The sequence below is a fragment of the Bufo gargarizans genome, chromosome 1 (assembly GCF_014858855.1).
Source record: "Bufo gargarizans isolate SCDJY-AF-19 chromosome 1, ASM1485885v1, whole genome shotgun sequence".
NCBI lineage: Eukaryota > Metazoa > Chordata > Amphibia > Anura > Bufonidae > Bufo > Bufo gargarizans.
Genome location: NC_058080.1, coordinates 273,541,492 through 273,558,867, shown reverse-complemented (window position 1 = coordinate 273,558,867; position 17,376 = coordinate 273,541,492). Strand labels below are relative to the sequence as shown.

General features: G+C 44.1%; 1 protein-coding gene across 3 annotated transcripts in view; it reads left to right on the top strand.

The window, feature by feature from the left end:
- Positions 1–17,376, top strand: part of LOC122944744 (probable E3 ubiquitin-protein ligase HERC6) — a 47,561-nt gene that overhangs the window by 15,299 nt on the left and 14,886 nt on the right. For 2 of the 3 annotated variants that reach the window (XM_044303351.1, XM_044303334.1), the window contains exons 4-8: positions 3,915–4,142; positions 4,230–4,324; positions 8,494–8,621; positions 14,289–14,416; positions 15,408–15,484. In XM_044303351.1, coding sequence (XP_044159286.1) covers positions 3,915–4,142; positions 4,230–4,324; positions 8,494–8,621; positions 14,289–14,416; positions 15,408–15,484 — 656 coding nt within the window. The remainder of the gene's footprint in view (positions 1–3,914; positions 4,143–4,229; positions 4,325–8,493; positions 8,622–14,288; positions 14,417–15,407; positions 15,485–17,376) is intronic. The other variant, XM_044303342.1, reaches the window with a different exon arrangement.

The window sequence follows — 17,376 nt, the reverse complement described above, 5'->3', positions numbered from 1 at the left end:
CCTTGGTTGCCCAAGGAACTACGTACTCTGCCGCCAGCGTTGTCAGCTGGAAATTTTTGGAGCAATTTTTCCATTTTCCATTTTGCTAGTCCTCTCCACCACAGGAATTAGAGATGAGAAGTTATCTATGTAGCGGGGTCGAGAAGGGTGAACAACCAGTAATCAGTGTTGGCCAAAATGCGTATAACGCAAGGGTCACAGGAAAGGCAGCATAACATAAAGTCAGCCATGTGTGCCAGAGTCCCAACAGACAAGGAGGATGACTCTCCATCTCCTCATCCTCTTCCTGCTCTTCGGCCCATCCATGCTGAACAGATGGAATAAACCTGCTATGGGTACTACCCTCTGTAGCAGAGGCAACCGTCTTCTGCTCCTCCTCCATCATCCAATTTGCGCTGAGAAGTCGAACTGAGGGTGGTCTGGCTATCACCCTGTGTACTGTCTTCCCCCATTTCCACATGCAAAGCGTCGTCCTTAATTGTCAGCCGCGAGCGTTTGAGTAGATACAGAAGTGGGATGGTTACGCTGATAATTGCGGGATCGCCGCTCACATCTCTGTTGATTCCTCAAAGTTGCGTAAAACCCCACAGAGGTCAGACATTAATGCCCACTCGTCGCTTGTGAAGAGCGGAAGCTGACTGTAAAGGCGACGACCATGTTGCAGCTTGTATTCCACTACTGCCCTCTGCTGCTCACAAAGCCTGGCCAACATGTGGAATGTGGAGTTCCAGCGCGTGCTCACGTCGCACAACAGTCAGTGAGCTGGCAATTGCAAGCGCTGCTGCAGCATTGCCAGACCGGTGGCAGCTGTAGATGACTTTCAGAAATGGGCACACACGTGAGGTAGGTTTTGAGAAACCGCTGAACCACTAAGTTGAACACGTGGGCTAGGCATGGTATGTGTGTGAGCTTGTCGAGCTCCAAAGCTGCCACCAATTTACGGCCATTATCAGACATAACCATGCCTGGTTGTAGGTTGAGTGGCGAGAGCCACAGCTCAGTCTGGTCCCTTATACCTTGCCACAGCTCTGCGGTGGTGTGCTGTTTGTCACTTAAGCAAATTAATTTCACCACGGCCTGTTGCCGCTTCCCCACTGCAGTGCTACACTGCTTCCAGCTACTGACTGATGGCTGACTGGTGCTGCAAGATGAGAATTCAGAGGTGGAAGTGGAGGAGGAGAAGGGGGGGGGGGGGTGCAGCCACTAATGTAGGTGGTGACGTAAATCCTGATGGAAGTAGGGCCTGCAATCCTTGGCATCGGTGGTACCTGTGCCATCCCAGGATACGACTCGCTGCCGGCCTCCACAACGTTCATCCAGTGTGCCGTCAGGGAAATGTAGCGTCCCTGGCCAAATGCACTTGTCCATGTGTCCGTGGTTAAGTGGACCTTCCCAGTAACTGCGTTGATCAGAGCACGTGTGACCATTCGGGACACATGTTGGTTTAAGGCGGACACAGCACACTTCGAAAAATAGTGGCGGCTGGGGACAGAGTACCGCGGGACGGCCGCCGACATTAGGCTGCAGAAGGCCTCAGTGTCCACAAGCCTAAATGGCAACATTTCCAGGGCCAGTAATTTTGAAAGGTGTGCATTCAGTGCTATGGCCTTTGGATGGGTGGCTGGGTATTTGCGCTTGCGTTCAAATGCCTGGGGTAATGACATTTGTACGCTGCGCTGGGACAGGGAAGTGGATGTGGTCGCTGGTGGTGCTTGCGAAGGTCCAGGTGCAGGGCAGGAGGCATCCTCGTCTGAGCCTTCGACAGGCGATTGGCCAGCACGTACCATAGGGGAAGAGGAGGCAGTGGTGTGACTCACAGACACAGATTGTGGACCCATACATTCGTCCCACTTATTACGGTGCTTGGATGCCATGTGGCGGATCATGCTGGTGGTAGTAAGGTTGCTAGTGTTCACGCCCCTGCTCATTTTGGTACAGCACAGGTTGCAAATGACAATTCTTTTATCGTCCACACTTTCCTCAAAAAAGCGGCAGGCCGCGGAACACCTACCCCTTGGCAAGGGAGATTGCCACAAGGGGGTGCTCCAGGGAACAGTTGCGGGCCTGCACCTTCTCCCTTTTGCTCGCCTTCTCTCTTTTGCCACCTTACTGCCTCTTTCAGCCTGTTGCGGTGCTGCGGATCCCTCCCCCTCTGTACTGCTGTCCTCGCTCGGCTTGCCACCTTCCCAGGTTGGGTGAGTAATTTCATCATGCACCACCTCCTCTTCAACTTCCTCACTCTGGTCATCCTCCTGACTTGTTGACCTAACAAGAACCTCACTTATTGACAATTGTGTCTCATCCTCATCATCAACCTCTTGAGACACTAATTGCCGTTGACTTATTGGCAACGGCAATAAGACAATTAGTGAAACACTAATTGTCGTTCCCCACCGCCATTTCTTTCTGACTGTGGATGCTCAAGAGTTTGGGAATTAGTGCACAAGATCTCCTCATGTCCCTCTTCAAGCAGGCTTGGCGAGAAGCCCAAATCAAGGAATTGCGATGAAAAGAGCTCCACGGAATATCCAAATGTGGGATCACTTGTTTGCCAAGACTCTCCCTGGTGGGAGGAAGGAGGATCAGGGTGAGGATTCTGTTGACCAGACTCTTGGCTACTGAGACTGGACTTTGTGGAAGACAGGGTGGTGCTTAACCGACTGGAAGCATTATCTGCTGCAATCCACCTGGTCGCACTGGTGTGACTTCGAGAGTGGTTTCCTGCGCCGCCCTGCAAACTGGGATGTGAAGCTAGGTATCATGGATGAGTGTGTTTCTTGTGCTCTGGCAGCAGGCACAGTTTCACCACGCCCAGGGCCACGGCCTCTGAGTGCACCATCAGCAGCACGGCCACTTCCCTGTCCCTTACTGCCCACCTTGAGCATATTAAATGGTATATATCCTTGAAAGTATGTCACACGTACAGTAGCGAAGGTTTTGTAAGTGTATGCGGAAATAAATTAGACTGAATGTCACAGATATTTAGGATGCGCAAACATTATACAGGAGATGTAGCGCAGGTAATGTCGCTGTCACCAGCAGCTAAGAAAAAATTACACTGAATGTCACAGATATTTAGGATCCACAAACGTTATGCAGGAGATGTAGCGCAGGTAATGTCGCTGTCACCAGCGGCGAAAAAATTACACTGAATGTCACAGATATTTAGGATGTGCAAACGTTATACAGGAGATGTAGCGCAGGTAATGTCGCTGTCACCAGCGGTGAAAAAATTACACTGAATGTCACAGATTTAGGATGCGCAAATGTAACACAACAGATGTAGCAGAGGTTGTGTCACTGTCTGTCAGCAGCGGCCAAACAATTGCACGCAATTTAGGTTGTACTAATAATATATATTGCAGCCAGATAAAACAATAGTCCTTAAAAGGACTTTCAACAGTAAACTCTGCCTAAAAAAAACCAATTCCTGTCCCTACACTATCTGTCCCTTCTGCTGCAGATCTCCCTGACTAAGACTGACCAACATGGCTACGGCATTACAGTGAGTGTCAGTACTTTCCCGCACGTTTATTGGCTGCGTAGCCATGCTCGAGTCAAGATTGTGTTCGGCCGAGCATGCTCGCCCCAGACTAAAAATTATATAATTACATTTAGTTACTCAAATGAGGGGAGAATTCCTTCTTTTAGGTTTGAGGGGCATATGTAGAGAAAATAGTCTCCCCATAGCAAAAAGTGGGCCCCCAAATGGTGGTGAGTCACACCTCCCACTTCCCCACAAATATATAAGAACATCTGGAGCATTTTCTTCTGAATCCCTTCAGTCATGGCATAGAGAGATGGATCCACCCTAAACATCCCATCTACTCCATGGGCCCGCCCCCATAGCAGCAGTGGCTTTAAGTAAGATAACACATCAGATCCTTTAAAGTATTTTTGGCATTATTTTACAGATTGCAATGTTTTTTCATGGGGAAAGAATGATTTCGGTCAACTGGGACTGGGAAAACAGATGCCTAACCAAGCCATCCCTCAAGTTGTGAAGTCTCTGAAAGGCGTTCCTCTGCTTCAAGTCTCTGCAGGGGGTTCTCAGAGTTTTGCTCTGTCAATGTCAGGAATTGTGTTTGGATGGGGAAAGAATAATGCAGGACAAATAGGACTTGAGAGTGACCCTCTAAAAGGTAGATTGTGTTTATAGACATAATAGTCATCTGTATGAATACATGGTTGAGAGAAAAAAATAACTCTTTTGTTGTCTTTTCAATAAGCAGGTGTCTTTAAACCATATCCAGTAAGTTCTTTGAGAGATAAAGGTGTTATCTATATCAGTTGTGGAGATGAACACACCGCCGTACTAAGCAAGGTACATACATTTTATACTATGAATGGCCAATATAAGAATAGTTACTGTAGAGCCTGATATAATAAAACAATAAAAACACATGCTCCAGAGACTTTGTCCAGTAGTTATTATATACTTAGTAGAGGAAGGCACAAGGCAGATTAAAGTGTATATACTGATCATAGAAAGTTCAAGACAACATGAAGCTCCCGTCAGGGTAACAGTTTTAGGTATCCTCTTCAGTCGTTATGTTTAGGATACATGCACATGGGTGCAGGTTTGAAAAAAATAAATTCCACAGGGATTTTCATGCAAATTTCTGTGTCTTTCCGCACCAATGTGTATCGACATCTGCATGTGTTGCTTGCAGTTTTTGTTGCAGATTTGCCGCAGATCCAATAAAATAAAAAAATCGCAAACAATTGACATGTTGGAGATTTCTAAATCCACAAGGCAGGTCATGTGATTTGTCAAATCAAACTCACTTTGCTTGTACTGTATTATGCTTTGGTTTTTCTGAATGAAAATTCATATGAAAAAACTGTGCGTAATCCACAATAAGTGCAACCTTAGCGCGACTCAATAAAATGTCTTCTTCAAAATCCCATAAATCCTACTGACCACAGAGAACCAATGCAATTCCAGCAGAGTACTGACTCTTGATGTTGCTTCCCACTTCAGGCCACTCACAGCCTTCCTCACCTCTTTTTTCGTGGTGCATGCTCCTGTAGAATACATGCTCTTCCCGGGTCTTAAAGGACCACGGACTAACGTGTTCCCAGCCAATGGCAACATTTTCTATGAAGAATATAGCACCTTCTCTGTCAGGGCAAAAGGTTCCTAGCTTGCCTAGTCCTGCAATAGTGTGCTTTTGTATGTTCTGTCCTCCTGTGCCTGCCTGATCACAGTATTGCCCCCCTGCCCTGATCTACTGCTTGTTTACCATTTTGCATGAGATCTACTATTTCTGACTTCAGCTTGCCCTCTGATAACGCTTCTGACTGTCCCTTTGGTGCCAAGCACTAATGTCCGTTGACTATCCTGGGTCAGCAGCTTTTGAATGAAAATTACTAGTAGACGGAGAGGAATGATGGCCCCTACAACGAAGTCCAAATCACTGTACGGGGGTGAAAGCGTGAATACCAGGGAACCAACCTTTTCAAAGCCATCAGGGGTAACCTCAAGCAAAATCTGTTAAGTGGCACCATGGGTCCACACCCTCTCCATTACAACTATCTTCTCCAGCCATGCCTCTATTATTATTATTATTATTATTTATTATTATGAAAGCACCATTCATTCCATAGCGCTGTACATATGAAAAGGGGTATACATACATAATACAGACAATTGCACTAAGCATGAACAAAACAAGTTACAAACTGGTACAGAAGGAGAGAGGGCCTGTGAGGGCTTACAATCTACATGGTATGGGAGAAGGACACAGTAGGAGAGGGTAACGTTGGTCATGGCGGCATAGAGGCAGCAGGGTCACTGGTTGTAGGCTTGTCTGAAGAGGTGGGTTTTTAGGATACTTTTGAGGGATTCAACTGTCGGTGAGAGTCTGATATGTTGGGGTAGTGAGTTCCAGTGAGTATGGGGGATGCGCGAGAGAAATCTCGGAGGCGATTGTGGGAAGAGATGATAAGAGGAGAGGAGAGAAGGAGGTCTTGTGAGGATCGGAGATTGCATGTGGGGATGTATCGGGAAAGTAGCTCAGAGATGTAGGGAGGGGACAAGTTGTGGACAGCCTTGCATGTATTTGTTAGTATTTTGAACTGAATTCGCTAGGCAATGTGGAGCCAGTGAAGGGATTGGCAGAGGTGTAGAAGTAAAAGGGTGAGAGGTGGATTAGTCGAGCAGCAGAGTTGAGGATAGATTGGAGGGGTGCGAGAGTGCTAGATGGAAGGCCACAAATGAGGATGTTGCAGTATTCTAGGCGGGAGATGATGAGGGCATGTACTAGCATTTTCGCAAACTCAAAGTTGAGGAAAGCGGGGATGCAGGAGATGTTTTTGAGTTAGAGGCGACAGGTGTTGGAAAGGGCTTGGATGTGCGGTCGGAAGGAGAGGGCAGAATCCAAGGTCACTCCAAGGCAGAGGACTTGGTTGACTGGGGAGAGTGTGCAGCCATTGATCATGATAGATAGGTCTGTTGGGGGGGTTGAGCAAGATGGAGGAAAGATGATGAATTCAGTTTTATCCATGTTACATTTTAGAAAGCGAGAGGAGAAGAAGGAGGATATGGAAGATAGGCATTGTGGGATTCTGAATAGTATAAAAGTGATACTGAAAGCCATGGGACTCTATGAGCTGTCCCAGGCCCGAGTGTATATAGAAAAGAGCAGGGGTCCTAGGACAGAGCCTTGCGGGACACCAACAGAGAGGGAATGAGATGAGGAGGTGGAGAGGGCCAGGTCAGTGATGCCATGAGATGAGAGAGTTTGTAACAGAAGGGAGTGGTCGACAGTGTCAAAGGCAGAGGACAGCTCAAGGAGAAATAGGACAGAGTAATGTTTTTTGGTTTTGGCTGTTAGTAGGTCATTGGTGACTTTGGTGAGGGCAGTCTCAGTTGAGTGGTAGCCGGTCAAAGAGGAAGTAGGAGGAGAGATGAGAGGACAGTTCAGAATGGATATCTTGCTCAAGTAGCTTTGAGGCATATGGAAGAAGTGATATGGGGCGATTACTAGACAAAGAAGTTGGGTCAAGTGAAGGCTTTTTGAGGATGGGTGTAATGGTAGCATGTTTAAAACCAGAAGGGAAGACACCAGAGGTTTGACAAGATGCAAAAAATTGGAGAAATTTGGAGACCAATGCAACTTTAAAAAGTGCCAAAATACTGGTGTAAACGCCTAGATAAATGTAGACAAAAGTCCTTCTAATATTTTTGTGATCACAGTACTTCTACAAATAAAGGTCTCATAGCAATTCCAATTATTTAACTTTAATGCATTATTGACAGGCGGGAGGGGGTTTCAGAAATGATGCCCCACCCATGTAACTTTTTAAATCTGGGTTATATAAGTAGATAAAGGGTTGTTGTGGGACTAAGGCCGCATGCACAAGACTGTGTGCAGTCCGGGAAACATGGCCCGTGTGACGGCCGCATCTCCTGAATGAACAACGGCTCATCTGACCTTAAAGGGGTTCTTCAGGAATTAAGGAAATGAAAATACTTAAATATTACTTTCTTATAAATATAGTCCCAAATACTTTTAATTAGTTATAATTAGTGTTGAATGAATCGAGCTTCAGATCAGAGATCCGAAGTCAATACGTTCAAACACTTCAGGTTTTAATGCTGTCTCCTAACAGCATTAAAATGGATTGCCTCCGTGTAGGCAAAATTTGTTTTACCCGAAGAAATGCAAGACTTCGGTAAATGAATTTGGTAATCACTTCTGCGTCTTAAAAAACATTTTAAAATAGAAATCCAAAGTTGGGTTTGGTACCGAGGTTCCAGCCGGTACCAAACCACACTTCGTATTGCTATTTTAAAAACAGAAGCCAACATTAAAACTAAAGTGTTTCAATTAATCAACTTTGGATGTCTAATATGAAGCTTGATTTGATCAACACTAGTTATAATGGCTCGTTTTGTCTAGGGAGCAATCATTAGGAGAAATAAAATGGCTGCCATCCTATCAGTACACACAAAACCTGTCCTAATTACACAGGAGGATAAGTTACTTCAGACCACTGAGCTAGAGAGCTGCCTCATTCTCTTCTCTGCTCTTCCTGTCAGGTATTATGATCTTGAATACAGCGGATCTTTAGATGAACCTCTGTGGGAATGGAGTTCACGAGGAGACATGAAGTACAGAGAGGATGGACAGGACACTGTGGTAATGTGGGGATGTGGTAACGGAGACTGCATACAAGTGCTGCCGCTCATTACCCGCACCTCCACCTCCTCTCTGTACTCTCTGTACTTAGTCCCTATTCTTGGCTGGAGATCAGGAGAAGGATGCACAGTCCCTCTCCATAGCCTTTATTTGGGGTGTTAGAAATAGAAAAACTTTTCTTCTGTTTCTGAAACCTAAATCATATTGTATGAAAGGAGAGGCTGTTTAAATACACTCTACTATCATTTTATTTAATACAAGTGATGCAGCTCATCAACATTGTATACGGTAATTTGTAATTGGTTTCTAATGTCCTAAAATTTCAACATTAACATTTCAATTTTAGGAGGGCACTGTATATACTTTTGGAGATGGAACACAAGGACAGTTAGGGAAGAGTTCTATTACTCACACTTCTGTGCCTCAGAAGATAGAAGAATATGAAAGGCAGGTTTCACAGATAGCCTGTGGAAGGTAAGCAATAAATGGTGCTTTGCCCAGGGTTGGCTAATCAGTCTGCTGCCTAAAGAAAAGCCATATAAACATGTGCACCAGTAATGGGAAAGCTGTGGAAGAAACACATTGTCAGGTAAATTCCAGCTCTGTGTGAGTATAGATACAGCTACAGCCTCTTTTCCCCACAGTGGACACAAACTGCAGAGGTCCACTGGCGGAGAACAGTATATGAGTTCCTTGCTTTAATTACCTGTATTTTACGCCCTATAAGACGCACCTAGGTTTTTGAGGAGGAAAATAAGAAAAAATATATTTTGAACCAAAAAGTGTGCTTTTGGTGGGTTTTGAACTATTGGTGGGCTGTGGATGACACTATTATGGGGGATCTGTGGATGACACTGTTATGGTGTAAATCTGTGGATGACACTGTTATGGGGTAAATATGTGGATGACACTGTTACGGGTTGCATCTGTGGATAGCACTGTTACGGGGACATCTGTGGATGGCACTGTTACGGGGGCATCTGTGGATGGCACTGCTATGGGGGCATCTGTGGATGACATGACACTGCTATGGGGGGATCTGTGGATGACACATATATAGCATCTTATGCTATGTGTCATCCACAGATTCCCCCCCCCTCCCCCATAACAGTGTCCCTGTGTAGTGAATGACTCCCAAAACAGGGGCTGGGGGCCGGCATCTGGTGCTGTAATGGCAGCGGGGCCTGGTGCAGTCACTTTATTCTATTACACCAGCCCCGTGGACTGTAGTAATCATATCTAACGTGTAGGCAATGTTAAAAGTATAGAAATCCTCTTAAATCCAGCATGTAGCACTTACTAAACTCCCGTAGCAGGCAGAAGGCCGGGCGGCTGCGGCGTAACTCACTACCCCATGCGCCTGCTCCTCCCCCCTTATGAATGCAGCAGGCGCCTGACGTAGTGAGTTACTCTGCAGCCGCATGGCCTCCTGCCTGCTACGGGAGTTTAGTAAGTGCTACATGCTGGATTTCAGAGGATTTCTATACTTTAACATTGCCTACACGTTAGATATGATTACTACAGTGAGCGGGGCCCAGTGTAATAGAATACAGTGACTGCACTGGGCCCCGCTGCCATTACAGCACCAGATGCCGGCCCCCAACTCTCCTCCCTCCCCGCTGATACACCGCCAACCGCACTGTGCAGCGTCTTATAGGGCAAAAAATACAGTAGATTAAAGCTGCCCATAAACATATGATAAATGTTTACCAAATCTGCTGATTTTGGCAGGACAGGCCCACTATTTGAGTGCCCCACAACTCTTCCCTAATTGCATATGATGGGAAATTAATGATCAGGAAGGTTTTCAACATGCTCATTCTTTTTGGGGACATAAGTAGCTTTCAGAGGTGTCTGGCAGTAGATTTCTCCAACTCCTCACTCAGACAACATGCATGTATGGTCACACCAAGTGCGCATGCGTATCAGGAGGTCATGAGAAATAGCTGCCGAATGAGCTTTTGGCTGACAGTTATCTAATAGTCAACCAGTAATTGTCAGCCATGAAATTCATAAGCACAGTGTCACGGCGGACGAGTACTCAGACACACAGATAAACCAACAACCAGGCTCTAGGTGAGAAGCAGGGGAAGGGTCACCTCCTAGCTAATCCCTGACTTCTCTCCCTGCACTGCTCAGCCCACATTCAGACCTTGGTGGTAGGAATGATGTGTCCCCGTGCCTGGGCTAAAACACCCTAGATTCCCTGAGATGGTGAAAAGGGGAAATAGGAGCAGCCTGCTCGCACAGAACCTGGATGGGAGAGATGACACAAACACAACCTAGACAGCAAACAACAAAAACTGAAACCACACTTATCTTTTCTGAGCTGGAACAGACAACCTTCCTTCCTTGCTTCCAAGGCCAGACTGATTTCTATAACCCGCCCAGAGCACTGGAATTGAGAGTTATTTAAACTAATGACCCCACCCAGTGCACCTGATGGGAGGCGGATCCAGCACGACTCCAAAACAAAACACTAAACACGTGCTGCTATTCTGGCCGACCTCCGCACATAGTCAGAGCAGGGCATGACACACAGTCCCTGAGATACAATCTAATAGAACGAAGGAATAGTGCTGGGCGCGAATATTCGAATAGCGAATATTATTCGCGAATATCAGCACTTTGAGAATTCGCGAATATTTAGAATATAGTGATATATATTTGTAATTTCGAATATTCTAGATTTTTTTTTCATCAGTAACCTCCCTTCTTGCTTGTGGGCCAATGAGAAGGCTGCAATGTCTTTGTCTGAGCTTAGCAACATCCCTAGCAACCAATAGGAAAGTTGCCTAGATAGTTAGTTAGTTAGCTTATATATATAATACAGATAGTTAGTGGCAGATAGTCAGTGTAGGTTAGATAGTGATATAGTGTAGCTGATAGGTTCTGCTGTCCATAGATACATGCTACATACATAGTGCTGTATGTACAATGTATGTATGTATGTATGCTACATACAGTCGTGGCCAAAAGTTTTGAGAATTACATAAATATTGGAAATTTGAAAAGTTGCTGCTTAAGTTTTCATAATAGCAATTTGCATATACTCCAGAATGTTATGAAGAATGATCAGATGAATTGCATACTCCTTCTTTGCCATGAAAATTAACTTAATCCCCCAAAAAACTTTCCACTGCATTTCATTGCTGTCATTAAAGGACCTGCTGAGATCATTTCAGTAATTGTCTTGTTTACTCAGGTGAGAATGTTGACGAGCACAAGGCTGGAGATCATTATGTCAGGCTGATTGGGTTAAATTGGCAGACTTGACCTGTTAAAAGGAAGGTGATGCTTGAAATCATTGTTCTTCCATTGTTAACCATGGTGACCTGCAAAGAAACGCGTGCAGCCATCATTGCGTTGCATAAAAATGGCTTCACAGGCAAGGACATTGTGGCTACTAAGATTGCACCTCAATCAACAATTTATAGGATCATCAAGAACTTCAAGGAAAGAGGTTCAATTCTTGTTAAGAAGGCTTCAGGGCGTCCAAGAAAGTCTAGCAAGTGCCAGGATTGTCTCCTAAAGAGGATTCAGCTGCGGTATCGGAGTGCACCAGTGCAGAGCTTGCTCAGGAATGGCAGCAGGCAGGTGTGAGCGCATCTACACGCACAGTGAGGCGAAGACTTTTGGAAGATGGCCTGGTGTCAAGAAGGGCAGCAAAGAAGCCACTTCTCTCCAAAAAAAACATCAGGGACAGATTGATCTTTTGCAGAAAATATGGTGAATGGACTGCTGAGGACTGGGGCAAAGTCATATTCTCTGATGAAGCCTCTTTCTGATTGTTTGGGGCATCAGGAAAAAGGCTTGAAGAAAAGGTGAGCGCTACCATCAGTCCTGTGTCATGCCAACAGTAAAGCATCCTGAGACCATTCATGTGTGGGGTTGCTTCTCATCCAAGGGAGTTGGCTCACTCCCAATTTTGCCCCAAAACACAGCCATGAATAAAGAATGGTACCAAAACACCCTCCAACAGCAACTTCTTCCAACAATCCAACAACAGTTTGGTGAAGAACAATGCATTTTCCAGCACGATGGAGCACCGTGCCATAAGGCAAAAGTGATAACTAAGTGGCTCGGGGACCAAAACGTTGACATTTTGGGTCCATGGCCTGGAAACTCTCGGGTGGACAAACAAAAACCCACTAATTCTGACAAACTCCAAGAAGTGATTATGAAAGAATGGGTTGCTATCAGTCAGGAATTGGCCCAGAAGTTGATTGAGAGCATGCCAAGTCGAATTGCAGACGTCCTGAAAAAGAAGGGCCAACACTGCAAATACTGACTCTTTGCATAAATGTCATGTAATTGTCGATAAAAGCCTTTGAAACGTATGAAGTGCGTGTAATTATATTTCACTACATCACAGAAACAACTGAAACAAAGATCTAAAAGCAGTTTAGCAGCAAACTTTGTGAAAACTAATATTTGTGTCATTCTCAAAACTTTTGGCCACGACTGTACATAGTGCTGTATGTATGTATGTATGCTACATACATACATAGTGCTGTGATGTCACAATTTCACAACAATACTAAGGCTGGGTTCACACCTGAGCGTTTTACAGTGCGTTCCTACGCGCTGTAAAACGCTCAACAAGGAGAAACCAATGGTTCCCTATGGGAATGGTTCTCACCTGGGCGTTTTACAGCGCGTACGATCGCGCTGTAAAACGCCCGACGCATAATCAAGTACTTGAGCTTTTTTGGGGGCGTTTGTCGCGCGTTCCCGCACATAGATATTCGGGAACGCGCGACAATGTGTGCACGCCTGTCTCTGTATGCGCGATTGTAAACGCCCGTACAATCGCGCATACAGAGCGCTCGTTTCAGAACGCTCAGGTCTGAACCCCCTGTTAGTGCTCCAATCACTAATAAGTAGTCAGACCTGTTAAAATATGAAGTTGCATGTATTGCGACAAAATATTTGCAGCTTGAAAAATGTAGCTATAGTGACCCACGCCTATATTTCACGCGCATCACACAAATATTACATTGCTGATTTTTCGCGATCAAGAAAATAATCTCGAATTCGCGAATATATAACGATTATTCTACCAAATATTCACAAAATATTGCGAATTCGAATATTGTCTGTCCCTGCCGCTGACTGACAGTTTTTTTTCTACTACAATCAGTGGTGAGATGCAGGGAGAGCTGGAAGCTCATGAATATCAGCTCATGAAGCTCATGAAATCCAGTGCACCAGCAATTTTGAAAATAATCCACAACAAATATGAAAATCCACAGCTGACCCTAGTTGAGTTCGTTTCACTGGATGCACATGTAGTTTTCTGTAGTATTGTGGCACAGGGGTGCACTGGGAACTTAAAGTGGCCTTGGACAAAATACTAAAAGTGGCCCTATTTTGTAGTTGGGGCCAAATTGATGAAAGACCAGGCCAGCAATACTATATTGTGGCACATTATACCACCCTAACAGAACCAAATACCACAGTCCATCACAAAATACTGCCTGCAGCACAAAATACATCCCCAATAACTTCACTGGCTGGCCGTAAGGAGAGCTCTGTAAGGTCTATGGCCAATCCACCCCTGTTGTGGCATTTTCAAACTTCTGTATAAAAACCGTCACACCACACAGACAGTTTTTAATTTGGCAGTAGATCCATATTTCCGCGTAGAATATGGACACAGCGACCTGTCTGCAGTGTTCTCCACATAACTGTTCTATGAGACACGGACCAAAGTAATGCATTCATTTCTTGTCATAAACCTTGGCTTAGTTGCCCATAGCAGCCAATCAGATTCCACCTTTCATTTTTTTAGAGCTATTCTGGAAAATGAAAGAATCAATCGGATTGGTTACTGGGGGCAACTAAGACCTCATTCACATCTCCGTTTTGCTCTGTGCTGGAACGGCCTGCCAGATCCTCTACTTCATCGACGGATCCCAATTGATTGCAATGAGGCCTGGCAGTGATCCGGCCAATTTACAGCATCAATGCTGAGTCAGTAGCATGCAATGGTTTTTTGTCCATTTTTTGTCCAGCACCTAGATCTCTGAAACGAAGATGTGAATTAGGCCTTAGTCTTTTTTTTTTACACCAGTTTTGATAAATCTCCCCCAATGTCTGTAGAGGATTTTGTTCAATAGTACTGTTTTGTGTTTCCAGCTATCACACACTTCTATATGTTCTCACGTCTAATCAAATTGTATCCTTTGGTCATGGAATACAAGTGAAACTAGATGATCATCTACCAGAAGTCCCATTGGAACCTGACATTGTGTTCACTTCAAAAGGTACAATGTTTTCAGTTTAATGATCAGGTTTTGTAGGATACTAAGGCTAGAGCTCCACAGTGACATTTGGTAGTTGGAGAGCTGGTGTAACACTGCAGCATTACCCTTACTCAAATGACCTCAATGTTTCACTATGGGGTTAAAAATGGTTATCTACTGTATCAGACATTATACCTCAGGTCAGGGTTTCTCAACTCCGGTCCTCGGGACCCACCTACCGGTCAGGATTTTAGAATATCCCACAGAATGAATACCTGTGGTGAGTCCTGATGCATGGACACTAATTATATCACATGCTCAATACTAAGGAAATCCTGAAAACATGACTGGTAGGTGGGTCCCGAGAACCGGAGTTGAGAAACCCTGCCTTAGGTCATGTTGGAACTTGCAACTTTAGTACGTCCGTGGTACACTTCATAATGTTCTCATCAAAATCTAAAAGTCCTTGTATAATCATAAAATACATATTGTGGAACTTATTTGGTTACTAATTTGTGTGGCATAACTACAGTGCATTGAAAAAGTACTCATATCCCTTGAACTGGCATAGATTTCAGTTATAATTTATGCTACTTTTTGGCATAAATAATATTAAATGTATATGGCTGTGGAGACCCTGCTCCTTCTACTAAGCTCCACCCATTTTGTTTAGAAACTCTAAAATTTTCACCTTTTCTACTCCAGAAAACTGGCATAACTGTTTTGTAAATGAACCACATGGTTTCAAGAATAAAACAATGTCAGAATCAATCAGATTTGTAAAAACATTACAAAGTTACACTTGGGAGGTCATCTTGATGGTCAAAGCAGTTGGCATCCTTAAAGATTTTTTTTTCAGTTAGAACAAGTTCTCTAACCTCAGTGGATAAGGGATCACTTGTTCTAACCAGAATACTCCTTTAAAGGGGTTAGATAGTTAGCTGCCCAATTTTAAACAAATGCATTAGAAGGTTTATATGAAAGTTTACTCATGTAGTCTTTTTTTCCCCAGACCTCAAGGACATTTCTTTAAAGCAGATTTTTGCTGGGAACAATGTCAGCTTTGCAACCTCCACTCTGCAACCACAGGTTTGATGAGGCTATTTAATGAGTCAGTAAACATTGCAGACCTAGTACATTTGCATGGAAGGATTTTTTTTTTCAAATAACCAATAATCGATTTGTGTCTAGAATCTGTTGGACATTTCTATAATAATGATCCTTACAGCCAGTGAAGAGGAGTTTTCTAGATGCCCCAGATCTCATGAGAACTGTCCAGTAGTCATCTACTACTACTTTAGTAGAATAATCTTTTCTCTCATTTATTTTGATCTTCTTCCCAACAAATTTCAGATTGTGCCCCCTTATGCTTAGTTTCTCATCAAAAACCCTTGCTTGAACAATTTAACAGATTTAAAGGGACACTTCCATCAGAAAGGGGTATTTTTTATTGATCAAGGCTACGGGAAGGTCATATAGCTCACCACTAAACCACTTTGCAAAGTTCAAATCCCGGGAAAATGTAACGGTGCATGGAGACGGTCCAATACTGATAAGAGAATCGTTTTATCATGCTAGATTTCTCTTCAGAGCAGTTTAAAAAAAAAAAAAAGGAATATTCATACAAAACACTCACTTTAGAATTTGTGGCTATTTTTCATTTTGACAGTACCATAAAAAATTATATAAAAAAACATGAGGTTATTTATGAAATCAGACATGTCAGTTTTGTGGCGCAAAAAAAGTCACAAATCATGGCAATTGCAGCATTTCCATGGCAACTGCGACATTTTTTTGACATCTCGTGATCCTCAAAACTTTTTTTTTTTACTGTGGTCTACGTTTAAGAGTTAAAAGTGAAATTAGACCTGGATTATATCACATTTACTGTCTGTGACATTTGAAATGTCAATGAAAAGTTGGAAAAAAGTTGCATCCTGCACGAGGCAGCCCTCTGGTGTATTTTTTAGGACTAAGGGCTCATGCACACAAACGTATTATCTTTCCATCTCCATTTGTTTTTGCGGACTGTATGTGGGTCCATTCATTTCAATGGGTCAGCAAAAAAATGAAAATTACTTAGTGTGCATTCCGTTTACGTATTTCCTCATGCCTACTATTGTCCGCAAATCACGTTCCGTGGCTTAATTCAAGTCAATGGAACGACTGATTTGCCTCATACAGGAGTACCCACAAATATGGAACACACGGACAGACAGCTACCAGGACCATGTAGCAAAGAATCCGACCTGGGAGGAGGTGTCACGCACAATGCTGCCATGAGAGTGGGAGAACGGCGACCAAAAAAAGCAGGCTGATCTAGGTAAGACCACCCATGATGAATATTATTGGGGTCATTTATCAAACTGGTGTAAAGTAGAACTGGCTTAGTTTCCCATAGCGACCAATCAGATTGACAGTAGCTGTCAACAAAGAAATCTGATTGGTTGCCATGGGCAAGTAAGCCAGTTCTACTTTACACCAGTTTGATAAATGACCCCATATGTTTTTGACAATTTGCTTTTTACCATTGAGGCAGTTGCATAGCTATAGGGGAATAAGGGCCTAGACATGTTGATCAAAATGCCCCCACAATGGCTGTGCCCCATCTATTGAAGATACCTACCCGGTCCCCAGCACCCGTGTCACTCCTAACCCGTCCACGATGGCCATTACATTTCCCTGTTATTTGGGACTAAACATCCTGCGAGGGTGTTGTACAGCTGCAACCGTCACCAACTCCCTTGCATCATGGGTGACATAATTTTTGGGAAATACACACAAAAGTGAGCCTTGCATGGGACAAGTATCTATAAATTAATTAGGTTTGAATTTTTGACTTTTGATATACTGCCGGGATGCTCAATCTGTGGCTCTCCAGCTGTGGCCAAACTCCAACTCCCACCATGCCCTGACTGACTACAGCTATCAGCCTAAAGCAGGCCATGGTGGGAGTTGTAGTTCGATAGCAGCTGCAGGGC